The following is a 13,291-nucleotide window of genomic DNA, read 5'->3' on the forward strand; positions in this document are numbered from 1 at the left end:
ATACAAAGTATTTAAGTTACAGCCAGGTATTACAGTAAAAGAAATTGAAACACAAAACCTTAATCAAGCTGAAAGATTTAAGATGTTTCAGTGATGTAGTTAAAAAGATGCACGTAAGCATGAAGTCATTAAAATGACTTAGGCCTCTTAATCTTCTCAAAAGCAGATTAAGCTAAACTTAAACAAAACATGACAAAGTGAAATTTTGATTTTATGCACTACGTATCCTTGATATGAATGTTCAGTATGTACAGTTCTGAAAACTCATTTTCGTAATGTTTTTGCATCCCCAAAGTATTGCACTGCAAGCTGACAAAAAGCTGCCAGTTACATCATCACACTTGGCACACTCAGTTAAGATATTTTTAAAGGCAATGGAGTATTTCAAAGGTTCTAACTGAAAAGATGCTATTAAAAGTGGCATAATGCTTTTATATGAAATGTTGGCTAATTCTATTAAGTTTAATTACAGAAATTCCTTTTTTTTCTCCAAAGTACTATTGTAAAAGCTTCTATGTGGAACGTGGAAGAAATGCAGAAAACAAACGTATACACTAAAAATTAATTTTCAATACACTCCAGTATACTGTGTCCAACATGTTTAATTTCTTGTTGTTCAACAGATTTATTCTAAGTACAGAAGTATATCAGGTACAGTTTTAGAATTAACTTCCCTATGGTGGTAACTTGCTTCATGTACAGTAAAGATGATCAAACACCAAATTCGTTCTCCAAGAAGAGATCTTTTAATGATGGTCAGAAGACTCTGAAACAAAGACACGATTTAGACTGTTCAAACAGTAGAGTAAACCAATTCAAGAACATAGTTCAGAACCTAGAATAGACAACTGTATCGAAATCTGAGCATAATATTTGGCAGGTTCAACTGCCCTGATAAATAAATCTACCACACCAAACTAAATGTACAACAAACTTAGCTAATAGTAAGAATCCTTTTTCACACATTTTAAAATGCTATTGCAGCAAACTCTTCCGCAGGTTTGGTATGGTTATTGGTATTGGTTATTTGTAATTACAGTTTATTTATGCTATTATCCTTAAGTCTAGAATTATTGTCATTGATTACATATATAAAATGTAAATAATGTTTGCATATACAAATTCAACTGGGAGCAAATGACCTATCTATAATGGTATAGAAAGTAACCTGAGTTATAGCTGCTCATGACAAATAAGAGGGTATTATATAGTTAATACTTACTATCTGCCACTGCTTTTTTGCCTAGAGGAAAAGAAAAAACAAAACAAGCTGAACAATTACACTTAAAAAAAAAAATCCTGTTTATATTTTACAGATAAATTTCAGTTAGATTACTCAACTCACGATTTCCTGAGTGTGAATGAGATTTAAAAAAGCATACAAGATGTACTTTTTCTGATACATTTCCATAAACATTATATATATATATAAATTATTTTTAATCAACCAAGATTCTATGCATTTAGAATTCATAGCCATCAAGACTCCCACTATGATTTGAGGAAAATTTATACAGAATGGTAGTTTTGCATAGTGTGTGTGTGTGTATATATATATATACACACAAAACTGAAGAATGTAAACTGAAGTAGTAACAATACCGTTTACCTTAAAATCTTTTGTAATTAAAATAGCTTATTTCACATTCCCATTTTAATTGTTCTCCTAGAAGACTGATTTATAGTGACCAGACATAAATATATGGTAAATTTTTTTTGTAAGGCAGGCAGTCACAAGAGGCTGTGCCATCTCCATCCTTGGAGGGACTCACTTGAATTCTGACTGGTGCTATCAGCAACTTGATCTAACTACTTTGAGCAGTGGTTTGGATCAGGTGACCTCGAGAAGTCCCTTGCAGCCAAAGTTATTCTACAACATAAGGTTCTGTAAGTAAATGTATTAAATACAAAACGGAACCCTAAACTTCAGGAAGGGCTACAGCTATTAAAAGCTATTTTCACTTTAAGTTAATGCGTAGCTTACGCTTCCTCCATATCAAGCTTCTTATAACTCTTAGTGACAGGTAGTAAAGGGATTGGCTTGGAAATTTTTCAGCATAGCCCAAATCGAAGAATAGGACCTTCAAGATACCATAATCTGTTGTAATCTTCTGCTTTGAGGGACCTGACCCACTCAAATGTACTAGCTTTACATTAGATGTTCTATTTTTTTTCTCTAAGAAAGAGATCCAGCATCACCAAATAAAACACAATTCAATGATCAGTGATGTGATGTACCTCATACTTTAAGGTGCATCAGCCCAAAATTATAGTACTTAATACAGTTCGCATGGGAAACCGTTCTTAAAGTTGCCTTTTTTTTTTTTTTTTTTCAAATATTAAGAAAAAAAAAATCAAAGTTCTAGTTCAAAACAACCTCACAATCACTCAGGAAAAATCTAGAGAAGCCTCTGGCTACGCATTTCAAATTAGATGTGTGTTTTTTAAAACCAGTGTCTACATTATTTAATATTCATAAAGCAGGCACTGTTACACTAGTTTATGAATGATTTTGTTAGCGTAGCCTTCTACACTGAACATATTAAACTTTTATGGCAAAAACTTGGCCTTAAGGAAAAGTGTTACTTTCTTATTTGCTAGATATGTTGAAGGACAGTTTGAGCTGTTGTGGACAATCATTTTATAAACCATGATTTTAATTAACAGCCAATGAAGATTAAAATGTTTAACTTACCACCATATGAAATTTTGTAATAGGTATAAGCTGTTAATGCTATACCGACCCATACTTCTTGATAAATTGTAGAGAAGTAGAACCTCATGGCTCTCCATGACTTTGGAATCATGGCTTGCACCATCTGAAAGGTAATAAGAAGTTCTGCAATGAGAAGTTTTGTAACTATATTCTTATCTGCTATGTATGTATGTGCATGTACTTATATATACACTTTGATACATCTATGTGTTATGCATACCTAAGTAGTATATACGTGCATTTGTACTTTAAGTGTATATCTATATATATTCTTTATATGTATTATACACATATATACACACACACCCCAATACATCAGCAGCAGCAATTTATGGGTTTGAAAAAATAATCCCCCAACATGCAAAAGTACTTATTCCAAAGTAAAGCATTGAAAATTCAGAATTAAGGTTATAACTTAACAGGCTAACACACACAAAAATGTATTCCAGCTGATGAAAGGACTCAAAGATGATCAACGGAACATTTGCACAGCAGCAGTACGTAGGCTCCTCTCCCTTTATCGGTGACTTTTTGTTTGTTTCCAGACTCTCTCAGGAGCAAAACCTTGTTCCACACAAGCTAGACAGACTCTTTCCTTACACTACCAAGTCAGTTTCCCTCCCTCGCCCACATCTACCATGTCTCCCAACATGGTAATTTCTACTCAAAATAGCAAAACACAAGATAAGCTACTAACTTCAAGATTTATCATGAATATATTACTTTTAAAATATGTCCTGAGAATAGAGAGCCTACTGATTTTTTTTCTTCTGTGTATCCAGCTTTGTTAGTCAAGGTAAACACAGAAAGCTGCGTAAGATATGTTTTAAAATAAAACTAACTCCCATACAACCTGTTGGCATACCATTTGCACCACATTACACAGCAATACAACATGTTCTACTGTTTTCTACTTAAACAAGCAGAACACTTTACCCAACACAATACAACCCATTATAAACAGTTATATGCAGATATGGATAGTATATGTCAAGCCAGCACCCCAGGACAGAAGCACAGTTCTTGTTTTTTCCAACTTCTGTGAGGTCATTCTCACTTATTTCCCAGTGCTAAGTGTAACATCCTTTAGCAACCATCAAGGGTAAAAGGAGACAAGGGCAGCCAATGTCAAAACAACTGGAAAAATTTAGATGGTACTTAATGAAAGCATCTTCATGGAAATCAATGTATGAATACAGACAAGTCCACATTTCTCTTTACTAGTTTATGGAGAGACATCTCAATCACATTCATATTTCCTGAAATTGTGCTGTGCTTTCACCTGTGCTATTAAGAGCACTGAAAACCACTCCCCCCAAGGTTTTTAGTGTTTGTTCACAGAATCACAACATGGCCAAGGTCGGAAGGGACCTCTGGAGGTCATCCAGTCCAACCCCCTGCCGAGCAGGATCACCTAGAGCACATTGCACAGGATGGCATCCAGGTGGGTTTGAATATCTCCAGAGAAGGAGACTCCACAGCCTCTCTGGGCAACCTATGCCAGTGCTCTGTCACCTCACAGTACAGAAGTGCCCCCTCATATTGAGCCTGAACATCCTGTGCTTCAGTTTGTGCCCGCTGCCTCTCATCCTGCGGCTGGGCACAACTGAAAAGCGACTGTTCCCATCCCCTTGATGCCCACCCCCCAGGTGTTTTTATACATTAATGAGGTCTCCCTTCAGTCTTCTTTTCCAGGCTAAACAGGCCCAGCTCTCTCAGCCTATCCTTGAATGACAGGTGCTCCAGTCCTCTCATCATTCTCACAGCCCTCCTCCGAACGCACTCCAGTAGCTCCACGTCCCTCTTGCACTGGGGAGCCCAGAACCGGTCACAGCACTCCAGGCGTGGCCTCACCAGGGCTGAGCCCCAGGGGGAAGATCACCTCCCTTGACCCGCTGGCAACACCTTTCCGAATGCAGCCCAGGACACCGCTGCCTTCTGCTAAGCCACAATGCTGACTCAATGTCACCCCGCTGCCCACCAGGCCTCCCAGGTCCCTCTCTGCAGAGCTGCTCTCCAGCAGCACACCCCCCAGCCCGCACTGCTGCCTGGGGGGCCTTCCCCCAAGGCCTCAGCGGACACAACACTGATGAAACCTCTTCTCAAAACCCCTCCGTCCGACAGCGGCATGCCCTTTCTGCTCCGCCCTCCCAAGCACGCCCTCACCACCCCTCGGAGCGCGGCCCCGCGGCCCTTCCCGCACCGACGGGCGACGGCAGAGCACGGCCGCCCCCCTCACCCAGCACCTCCCGGGGGCTGCCCCCAGCCGCCCCCACCCGAGGTGCGCCCCGCGGCACCCACCCTTAGGGCCGGGGGGGAGCGCGGCGGCCGCCGAAGGTCACGGAGCGGGGACAGCCGCCGGTGCCGCTGCGGGGGACGCCGGGAAGGGGAGGCACCGGCCCGGCAGGGGCGGCCGCGGCCAGGCAGCGCCCCCTGCAGCTGCGGAGGAGCGGAGCCCGGCTCCCAGCCGCTCCTCCAGGCGCGGGGGAAGGAAGCTGGGCGCCCGGGGAGCGGGCGGCACCGGCAGGCAGCCACCCGCCGGGGCGGGCTGAAGCGGCTCCGCGCCTGGGGGCTGCTTCCCTGGGGGAGAGACGGGGTGGCGCACCCTGGAACCGCGAGGGGACCGTGCTTTGTACTGTGATCGGGCAGGGATCGTGCTTCGTGCTGTGACCGGGAGAGGAGCGCGTTATCGCCCCGGGAAGCGCAAACGGGAGCCAACGCCCGGCCCTACGCCGCTCCGCCCGCTGCCCCCCCAACATGGCGGCCGCCCCCCCCAACATGGCGGCCGCCTCCCCTCAGCGCCGCCGCCCGGCCGAGGCGCCCGGTCACGTGGTGTGGGCAGAGCCAGCCCGAGCGCGGTAAAAGAGCCGCTCGGGGCTGCAGTGCGAGGCCGTGCCGCCGCCATCATGCTGCGGGCGCTGACGGCGGAGCAGATCCGCGACTGGTTCACCGTCGGCAAAACTGTGACCGCCGTCGAGTTTTTGGGGGGCGAAGCGCACGCCGGAGCCCCCCGAAGTCCCCTCGGCTGCCCCGATGGCCCTCGGGAGCCGCCGGTGGCCGCGGGGTGAGTGCGGGGCTCCTGGTGGTGAGGGCGAGGGGCTGCGTGTGGGGGCACCTGCGGCGCCTTCCCTCAGTCAGCTCCGTGCCTGAGGTAGCGGGGTGAGCAGCGTGTGTCCTCAGGGCATGTGTGTGCCTGCAGCTGCCCCAAGTGCCTTGTGTGGGTGCAGCTCGGGGTGCTGCTGTTGGCTTCCTGGGCTGCACGGGCTGCCTGCTTCTGGCTTTGCCTCAAAAAGAGCACAAAACTGGCACGTCGAAACGTTTGTCTCCTTTCAGCCCCTCGTGTAAAAGTGCTGCTGGTACTAAGTTCTGAATTGCCGATGGAGGTCTGCTTTTTATACAAGGAGTTAAAAAAATGCATAAATATAGCAATGGCCAGGTGGGGGGGGGGAATGGGCTAAAGTTGTGCCAGGGGAGGTTTAGGTTGGATATTAGGAAAAACTTTACTGAAAGGGTTTTTAGGCATTGGAATGGGCTGCCCAGGGAAGTGGTTGAGTCACCATCCCTGGAGGTCTTTAAAAGACGTTTAGATGTAGAGCTTAGTGATATGGTTTAGTGGAGGACTTGTTAGTGTTAGGTCAGAGGTTGGACTTGGTGATCTTGGAGGTCTCTTCCAACCTAGATGATTCTGTAAAACATTTAAAAGGTTTTAGTGTGGAAGATATGGCTGTGCTCTTTAACTTGCCTGTCATAGGTCCAGCTGTCTCCAAGTTAGCCCTTTTTTTGTAGCCATTTCATTTGGCTAAAAGCATCACAGGCTGTTTGTTCTGCCCACCAGTTGCGCAGGTGGGAAACATTGGTGCTCTTTGATATTATTGCCACTCACCTTTCTGGCAGTGGAATGGTTTGTGTTAGCTGCCTGCTGAGGGCAAAAGTATCAGCAGGGTTAGCGTGAGGAATCGCAGTTCCACATTGCCTCATGCAAATCGTGTAGACCCTAAGTAAAAAGCACTTAAACGCTTGTGTTCTCAGGCAGTGACTGTCAGCAGGGAAGCGATGACTGGCCTACTCTAATGATACTGCTGATTGAGTTGAAATCTAGGGCGTAAGCAAAATTCCAGGAAAGTTTGCCTTAGCTGGCTGAGGTGCAGGTTTTCTTTGTGGCATAAGCCAAACAGATTTCTTTAGAATACGTCTAACTTCTCGAGCTTGTCTTCCTGTTCTTTCTGCCTTTATTCTTTCTATGCTTTTCTCTGCTTTTCTCTGCTATTTAACTAAATAGTACACTTGCACTTCAGTCTGGTGAAAATATTCATATTCTGTAAAATTACCTCTCGATTCTGTATTTAAAAGATAAATTGACAAAGTAAGTTGTTAGTGGACCACGTTTCTTCAAACTTTGGATAATTTTTTCCTGTGCCACCTCCAGTTTCCAGTTTGGTTTCTCTCCTCTTCTCCCATTTGTTGCTGCTACAATTGGATATAGTAGCCTAGTGTATGTTTAATCAGTAAAAGGTGTGTGAAAGTATGCAAGACTTTCTGTGCTTTTGCTTAGCATTGGGCTGGGAAATAATTGACTGTGATGCCTAGATATTTTGTTATTATTCAGTAACTGCCTTTTAGCATGTTTTAGTGGTGGTCTTCGTTTCTGGAACTGGAAGTCTGCATTTGCTTGTATTAAAGTGAAATGTATGAACAATGGAGAAGCTGTATCAGTGGTCACTGTGCTTTTGACACACACACCCACACACACACCCTTACCTGCAGCCTCCCTGTTTTGATGATCACGAAGCTAAGTGAGCCCTACATGTTTACTGCCTTATCATTTTCCATAAACTAAGATTTGGAAGCTAAATTTGTGGGGCTTTTCTCCTGTTTTCCAATAAAAAGTTGTGAAGGTGCATGTTTTAAAAAACTTCTCTTTATGTGAATTACCATTGCTGGGATCCTGAACGCTTGACTAAATAAAAAAATATTTTCCAAAGCCTGCGTTGCAGATATTCATTCTCAGTGTAATACTAATTCTGCTGATGTCTTTGATGTGCTCAGTAATTTACCTTCTTGCCTATAGAAAAATACCTGAAGTTTAACTGTTTGAGGGAGCTTTGTTGTTGAGAAAATACTTTCAGGCCATCCCTGTCCATGTGCAGGGATCCACTTCTGGCTTGTTTTAGAACTGCATGAAAAGAATGGGATAAATTTTATTCAGTATTGATAGAGCAGATTAAGTTGAAATGAACACTTCTTTGATTTATTTTTAAGCCAACAGCTAAGCAAAAGGTGGACAGAGTTTATGCCAGCTCTGAGTGCAGGTCTGAGTTTGCACATACATACGAAGCTTTACATATTTTGCTTATGGGAGGTGGGGGGACCAATTACTCTTGGTGATGAGCTGTATTTTTTAATTATGCTAAACCTGTAGGAACTGATAAACTCTAGCCTTGTAGTAGTTTGTTAGCTAGCTTTATGCAAGAGTTTTGATTGTTTTGCCTCCTTTGTATCTGGTATTCCACTCTCCTGTGTGAAATGTTCTCAAGATCTGTGAATTTTCCAAAGGCTTCTTAAAACCAATTTATATTGCATTGCAAGTGAATTCATTCTTAGGTGGAGAAGAGTTGTGGCCTGCGTTTTCACTGACTTTCTGCTCTAGTTGTCTGCTGTGACCATAACTACTGTGTGTCTGATCAGTCTTGTAAGACTTTATTTATCATTGTGTGTTCATAATAATGGCAACTGAAAATTTGAAAAGATCACCTCTTGCTTTTGCAATAATCTGTTGAATATCTTTTGCTGTTACAGAGATGTATCATATTTTTTACACACATTTTACCTTGCTTTCATTTTAGAACTTATTCTTGAAGTTGAGAAATAACTGTTCAGCTCCAAAAGGTATTTACCAGTTTATTTGGTACAACTGATACTATATTAAGTCTTACACAGTATAAAGTTCCCACAGAGCCTAAAAGCTGTGTGACAAATAACAGTAGTTTGTGCCTAATGCTTTGTGGAGTGGTGCTATTTCAAAATACGGAACATGGTCTTTTCTTGTTTATACATCTATATCTGTCTACCTGTGTGCTAAAAGGAAAACACCTCAGTGCTTTATCAGCAGCAGTTATGTTTTTTGTTAAAAGGTGCCTTCAAACACAACATTTTAAAGGAACAATGAAGATAGGAGGAGGGTTCATACTTAAAGTTTGTATAATGCACGCTAGCTATAACCAAGGACTTGGATTTCTGAACTTGTATAAAAAGGGAGCGTGTCACATTTTCTATTCCTATGTTTGTGGATGGCAATCACAACAAAGGAAGACAAACACTACACAACTTTTTGAAAGAAACACAAACCCACTCAACTTGATGGGTAGTAGTATGGAAGGTTCCAGATTCTATCAGAGAAAGTGGGAAACGTGCTTTGCGTGTTTTTGTCGACATAACTTGAAACGGTGGGGATTTCATCTTTGTCTGATTTGTTAGAACTGTCTCCACGCAGGCTGCAATGTTCAGAGCAATTTGTATTCCATACGTCTGCCAGTTGCTCTTGTTGGTTTTCTCTCTCAATGGTAGTAAGGAAATCTTTTAAAACTTGCTTGAATATGTAGACTATTTCCCAAGGTAAAACATCGTTTTCTGCCAAAACTTCACGAAATCTAGAAACAAACAAGAATTGAAATCTAATCATTGGGGCTGACAACTCTTCTGTTTCCTTGCTCATCTTTTGAGGGAAGGGGAAGGAGGAGGAAATGACTGTGTTCTGGTGTCATTTACTCCTTGCTACCACATTTCCCCACACGCCTCCCCCAAAAGATTACAAGAGGAAGAGAGCTCTAACAATGCACTGGAAGCGGTCCAACTATTATGAGGGTTGTTGTTATTCAGTATGCTTTTTCTTTTTTTTCTTTTCCTTCTCCATCTGGGTAACTTGATTTAAACTGACTTTGCCCTTAGGTATATTCTGGGCTTTAAAAGGCACATGGGCTTCTTCTGTCATTTCTACATGCCCCTAGAAAATATATTTAAAATATGAGTATAGGAGAATTTTACATGGTAATTCCCCCCAACGTTTCATATTTAGTAGACTGTAACCAATTTACAATTGAATTGTAGTCGGTTACGATTTAGTATCGGGGATAATTAACAGGAAAAAAAGAAAGTATTGACAGGTCACATTTTTAAGCATGCAAGACTTCCCTTGTTTAGGATTAAACCAGGAAAATCCCGATATTCAAAAAGAAAAACTTCACCTGTACAACATAATAAAGCACAGGTGTAGTTTGTGAAACATCTATAAAATACATTCAAGTAGATGGTCATTGTTACACTGGAAGAAGGATCAGAGCCATGCATAAGCTTGGGTAGAAAAGATAGAAGAAATAATTTATTTACGCTCCAGTACTCAAGGCTAGAGGAGTAGGAGTAGTTACCTGCTGAGGATGGTTCCAGTTTGGCAGGGCTGGATTTGAGAACAGAGGACTTCCAGCTGCCGCTGCTCCGTGGCTGGAATTGTTGCTTGAGGATTTTGGTAGTTCTTCAGCCAGCTGTAATCTGTGCCAGGTTTCTGGACTTTCTGTTCATTTTCAATCTCTTGCACTAATCTTTCACGCTCTTTCAGGTGCCATTTCAGCTCCCTCAGCAAGGTTTTGGTAACTAGTTCTGATCCAGGATACCTTGTGGATTTGTAGGAATCGTTCTTTGACCATTTCATCCAGCCAAAAAGTGGCATTTTTAAGCTGTGAGGAAAAAATAAAACAATGTATTTTGCTTATTTCTGTCAGACCGGTAGTGTTTATACCTACAGACTTCCTTTTAAGCTGCTGACTGTTTAAAGGAAACTTTACTTATGATGGTAAAATTTCTTGCACTACAATATAAGAAGCGATAATAATCGGCAAGCCGTAATTAAATCTGACAGGCCTTACATTTTATATTTTACATCTGTTTTTCAAGTTAACACTTTCAAATGCTGTAAGCTTCAGAGTTGTAAGTGCATATTTATCTTGAAATTACTTCATGTTTTTTTCTTGAGAGCATACGAGGTAGTTAAAAATTATTAAAAAAATTGAAGTAATTCTTGCAAGTTTAAAAAAATAAATAGATAAAGTTAAGTGCTGCAACTCCGTACAAGTCCAGCTTAAAACTTCTGTGTCACTTTGTATTTTTACATAAATTCTTATTGATGTAACCTCTGGAAACAAAAATCTGGTGGAATAGACTTTTAAATTGCATTTAGTTACCAATCATGCAGACACAAGCATACCAATCAGAAGGAAATAACATAAATTACCTTTGCAGTTGTCTGACCAGTGTTGCTTCAGGTGAGTCTCTTATTCTAGCATATCCTGTTCCAGGCTGTTACTACTGGTGGAAGAAAACAAGTTTTTTTCTTTATTTACTCAAACTGTGCGTAGAAAAATGACTTTCAGTACTGAACATCACAGTTCTAAGTTTTTTTGCTTTTAAGGTTCTTTCTCATCCTCTATACCAGACAGACAGCAGCAGTAATCCATTTAACCTAACATGGTCTCTCAAACACTTTCTACAAAGTCCATTAAGATTTCCTACCTTTGGATTGAGTTCTGCCGATGGCAGCAATTTAAAAAAAAAAAAGTAACAATTTCAAATGCTTGTTGCTAAATCCATCTGAAGGTATTGGTGGCCGTGAGATGAATAATGATTGTCTGGAGCAACTCCAGACGCGCTTCTGGCTGAAGTTAAGGCTGTCGGATGCTGTGATGCTTGGCTGTGCATAGCTGTAGGTCGCAGTTTAGAGCTGTATTTTTATGCCTGTAGAGTGCTAAAAATAGCTCTGTTGCTTTTATCATCAACCTAAACTTTCAGGCCAGTGAGATGCTGGAAGACTTTCTCCCCTTAGAGGGGGGAGCAGGCTGTTGTACTGTCACTTCTGAGCGGCTAAGAATAGGCTTCCTCCAGTATGGAGCATCTCAAGCCTTTGTTCGCTGAGTGCCGACAGAACAGAGCTATTTGACGGTTGCTCAGGATTTTGGTCGCTATATTAAATGCTTCTTCCAGATGAATTTCATCGATCTCATGGTACTACACTTTTTCGTTACCGTGCGTAACATAGCTGTTAGCATTTTTAATTAACATTTCAAATGTGTTTAAAGAAGCCAGTCTGTAACACCTACGGTGTGCCATGAAAGACGCACTAATCTAATTAAAGGAATGGAATGAGAAGGAAATGCAAATTGAGGTCAAACTGATGTAAAAAGCCCAGAATTTAAAGCCTTACCATAGACTTCGCTTCTCTCTCAACTGGCTGTCAGTTGCCTTTTCCTTCTTCCCTTGATGAGTGTTTTGAGCATATCTGTTTTTAAGATTAATTTCCAGGGATGGCATTGCACGCAATAAAGGTCGCTGAAGCAACCATTTTCCGTTCCAGTTCTCTGGTCTCTTCCTATTAATCTAAATGATAGGCATGGTATATTAAGTGCCTTCCCTCCTTGTCTTCCTTGTTAGAATGGCTAGCTTTGCTCCTGTAAGTATTTTTCGGTCCTACTTTTTTGTCTCCACTGGTGTGTGGAACCGTTGGAAGAACAAGGCTTCTGTAAATTTGTTCTAGATGTCATACAACATAAAGGATGACGTGTGGGGCTGTTATTAAAGCTGATATTCCTTATACATTGGAAAAATTCAGATGTCAGCATTAATCCTCTTCAAGTGGAAGGTTTTCACATTGCATTGTATGTGGTACTATGAAAAATGAAGGGAGCTAGGTTTATGATGACAGAACTGTCCTGACAGATTTTCAGATGAAATTAAAATGTTCCTTGCCACCTCCTTTACAGCACAGTTACCATGTCACCGCTTACTTTCCAATTTGATACAGTGGAGAAAAAAATGCTGTACAGTGGAAAACCACTGTAGTGTCTGTGCAAATTAAGAAGATGTGTGCTCGAAGGTGTGCAAATTAATGAAATGAGAAAGCTACAACAGTGGGTTTTGTTGTTCTGGTTTTGTTTTTTCACCTAATCTTCGGTTATACCGTGAAATTTTGCGAGTCTGGATACTGAGAACGATGCTTACCTTTTCATTGGAAGGGGAACACTAACACTGACAATCTTATTGCTTCTAGTTCTGTACGTGTTTCAGATCTGCATTTGGGACGATATGGCTGTTTGTGCGAGTCTGACACTGGGAACTGGAACTTCATTCCGTCTAACCCGCAGTGTACCAGAGTTTTGCAGTGCTGTATCCAGATGGAAGTTGCAGCTTGACTTCAGCAGATAGTGGGTCTGTTCCCTGAAGGTGTTAATGAGTGGTCTTAGTGGTAGCTACAGCTGTTACGTCTCAGTCTGGGGCAAATCTATATTTTGATTCCTCCCACTAATTTTTAGGCGCATCTATAATAAAAATACAAATGGTGTGAAGTCATTACGACTTACCTTCAGTGTTTGTTTTCTTGTAAATACACATTCTTTGACTTATTACTGGGGGAAAATGGTGTGGTTTCCTTGACATTCCTGTGGCAATCTTGCACTTCAGTCTGTAAATTCAGGGATGCTGTGTTTCTAAGAGTGATTTAGGTTCTGAGTTTCTTGCCTTTGTTTTCCCTTTTCT

General features: G+C 41.7%; 3 protein-coding genes across 4 annotated transcripts in view; 1 reads left to right on the forward strand and 2 right to left on the reverse strand.

Annotated features, from left to right (window-relative positions):
- Window positions 1–584: 584 nt before the first annotated feature.
- Window positions 585–5,176, reverse strand: ATP5MJ (ATP synthase membrane subunit j). The gene is made up of 4 exons (XM_048069838.2): window positions 5,018–5,176; window positions 2,696–2,819; window positions 1,223–1,243; window positions 585–766 (listed from the first exon to the last, which is right to left on the reverse strand). Exons 2-4 carry the CDS (start codon window positions 2,817–2,819, stop codon window positions 747–749), a joined length of 165 nt encoding a protein of 54 aa, XP_047925795.1. The 5' UTR covers window positions 5,018–5,176; the 3' UTR covers window positions 585–746.
- Window positions 5,177–5,279: 103 nt separating this feature from the next.
- TDRD9 (tudor domain containing 9) overlaps window positions 5,280–13,291 on the forward strand; it is a 66,664-nt gene continuing 58,652 nt past the window's right edge. Inside the window, exon 1 of one of the 2 annotated variants that reach the window (XM_048069836.2) lies at window positions 5,280–5,780. In XM_048069836.2, coding sequence (XP_047925793.2) covers window positions 5,623–5,780 — 158 coding nt within the window. In that variant the 5' untranslated portion in view covers window positions 5,280–5,622. The remainder of the gene's footprint in view (window positions 5,781–13,291) is intronic. The other variant, XM_048069837.2, reaches the window with a different exon arrangement.
- Window positions 8,002–11,265, reverse strand: RD3L (RD3 like). The gene is made up of 3 exons (XM_013183089.3): window positions 10,998–11,265; window positions 10,138–10,443; window positions 8,002–9,363 (listed from the first exon to the last, which is right to left on the reverse strand). Exons 2-3 carry the CDS (start codon window positions 10,434–10,436, stop codon window positions 9,066–9,068), a joined length of 597 nt encoding a protein of 198 aa, XP_013038543.3. The 5' UTR covers window positions 10,437–10,443; window positions 10,998–11,265; the 3' UTR covers window positions 8,002–9,065.

Source organism: Anser cygnoides, chromosome 5 (genome assembly GCF_040182565.1).
Source record: "Anser cygnoides isolate HZ-2024a breed goose chromosome 5, Taihu_goose_T2T_genome, whole genome shotgun sequence".
NCBI lineage: Eukaryota > Metazoa > Chordata > Aves > Anseriformes > Anatidae > Anser > Anser cygnoides.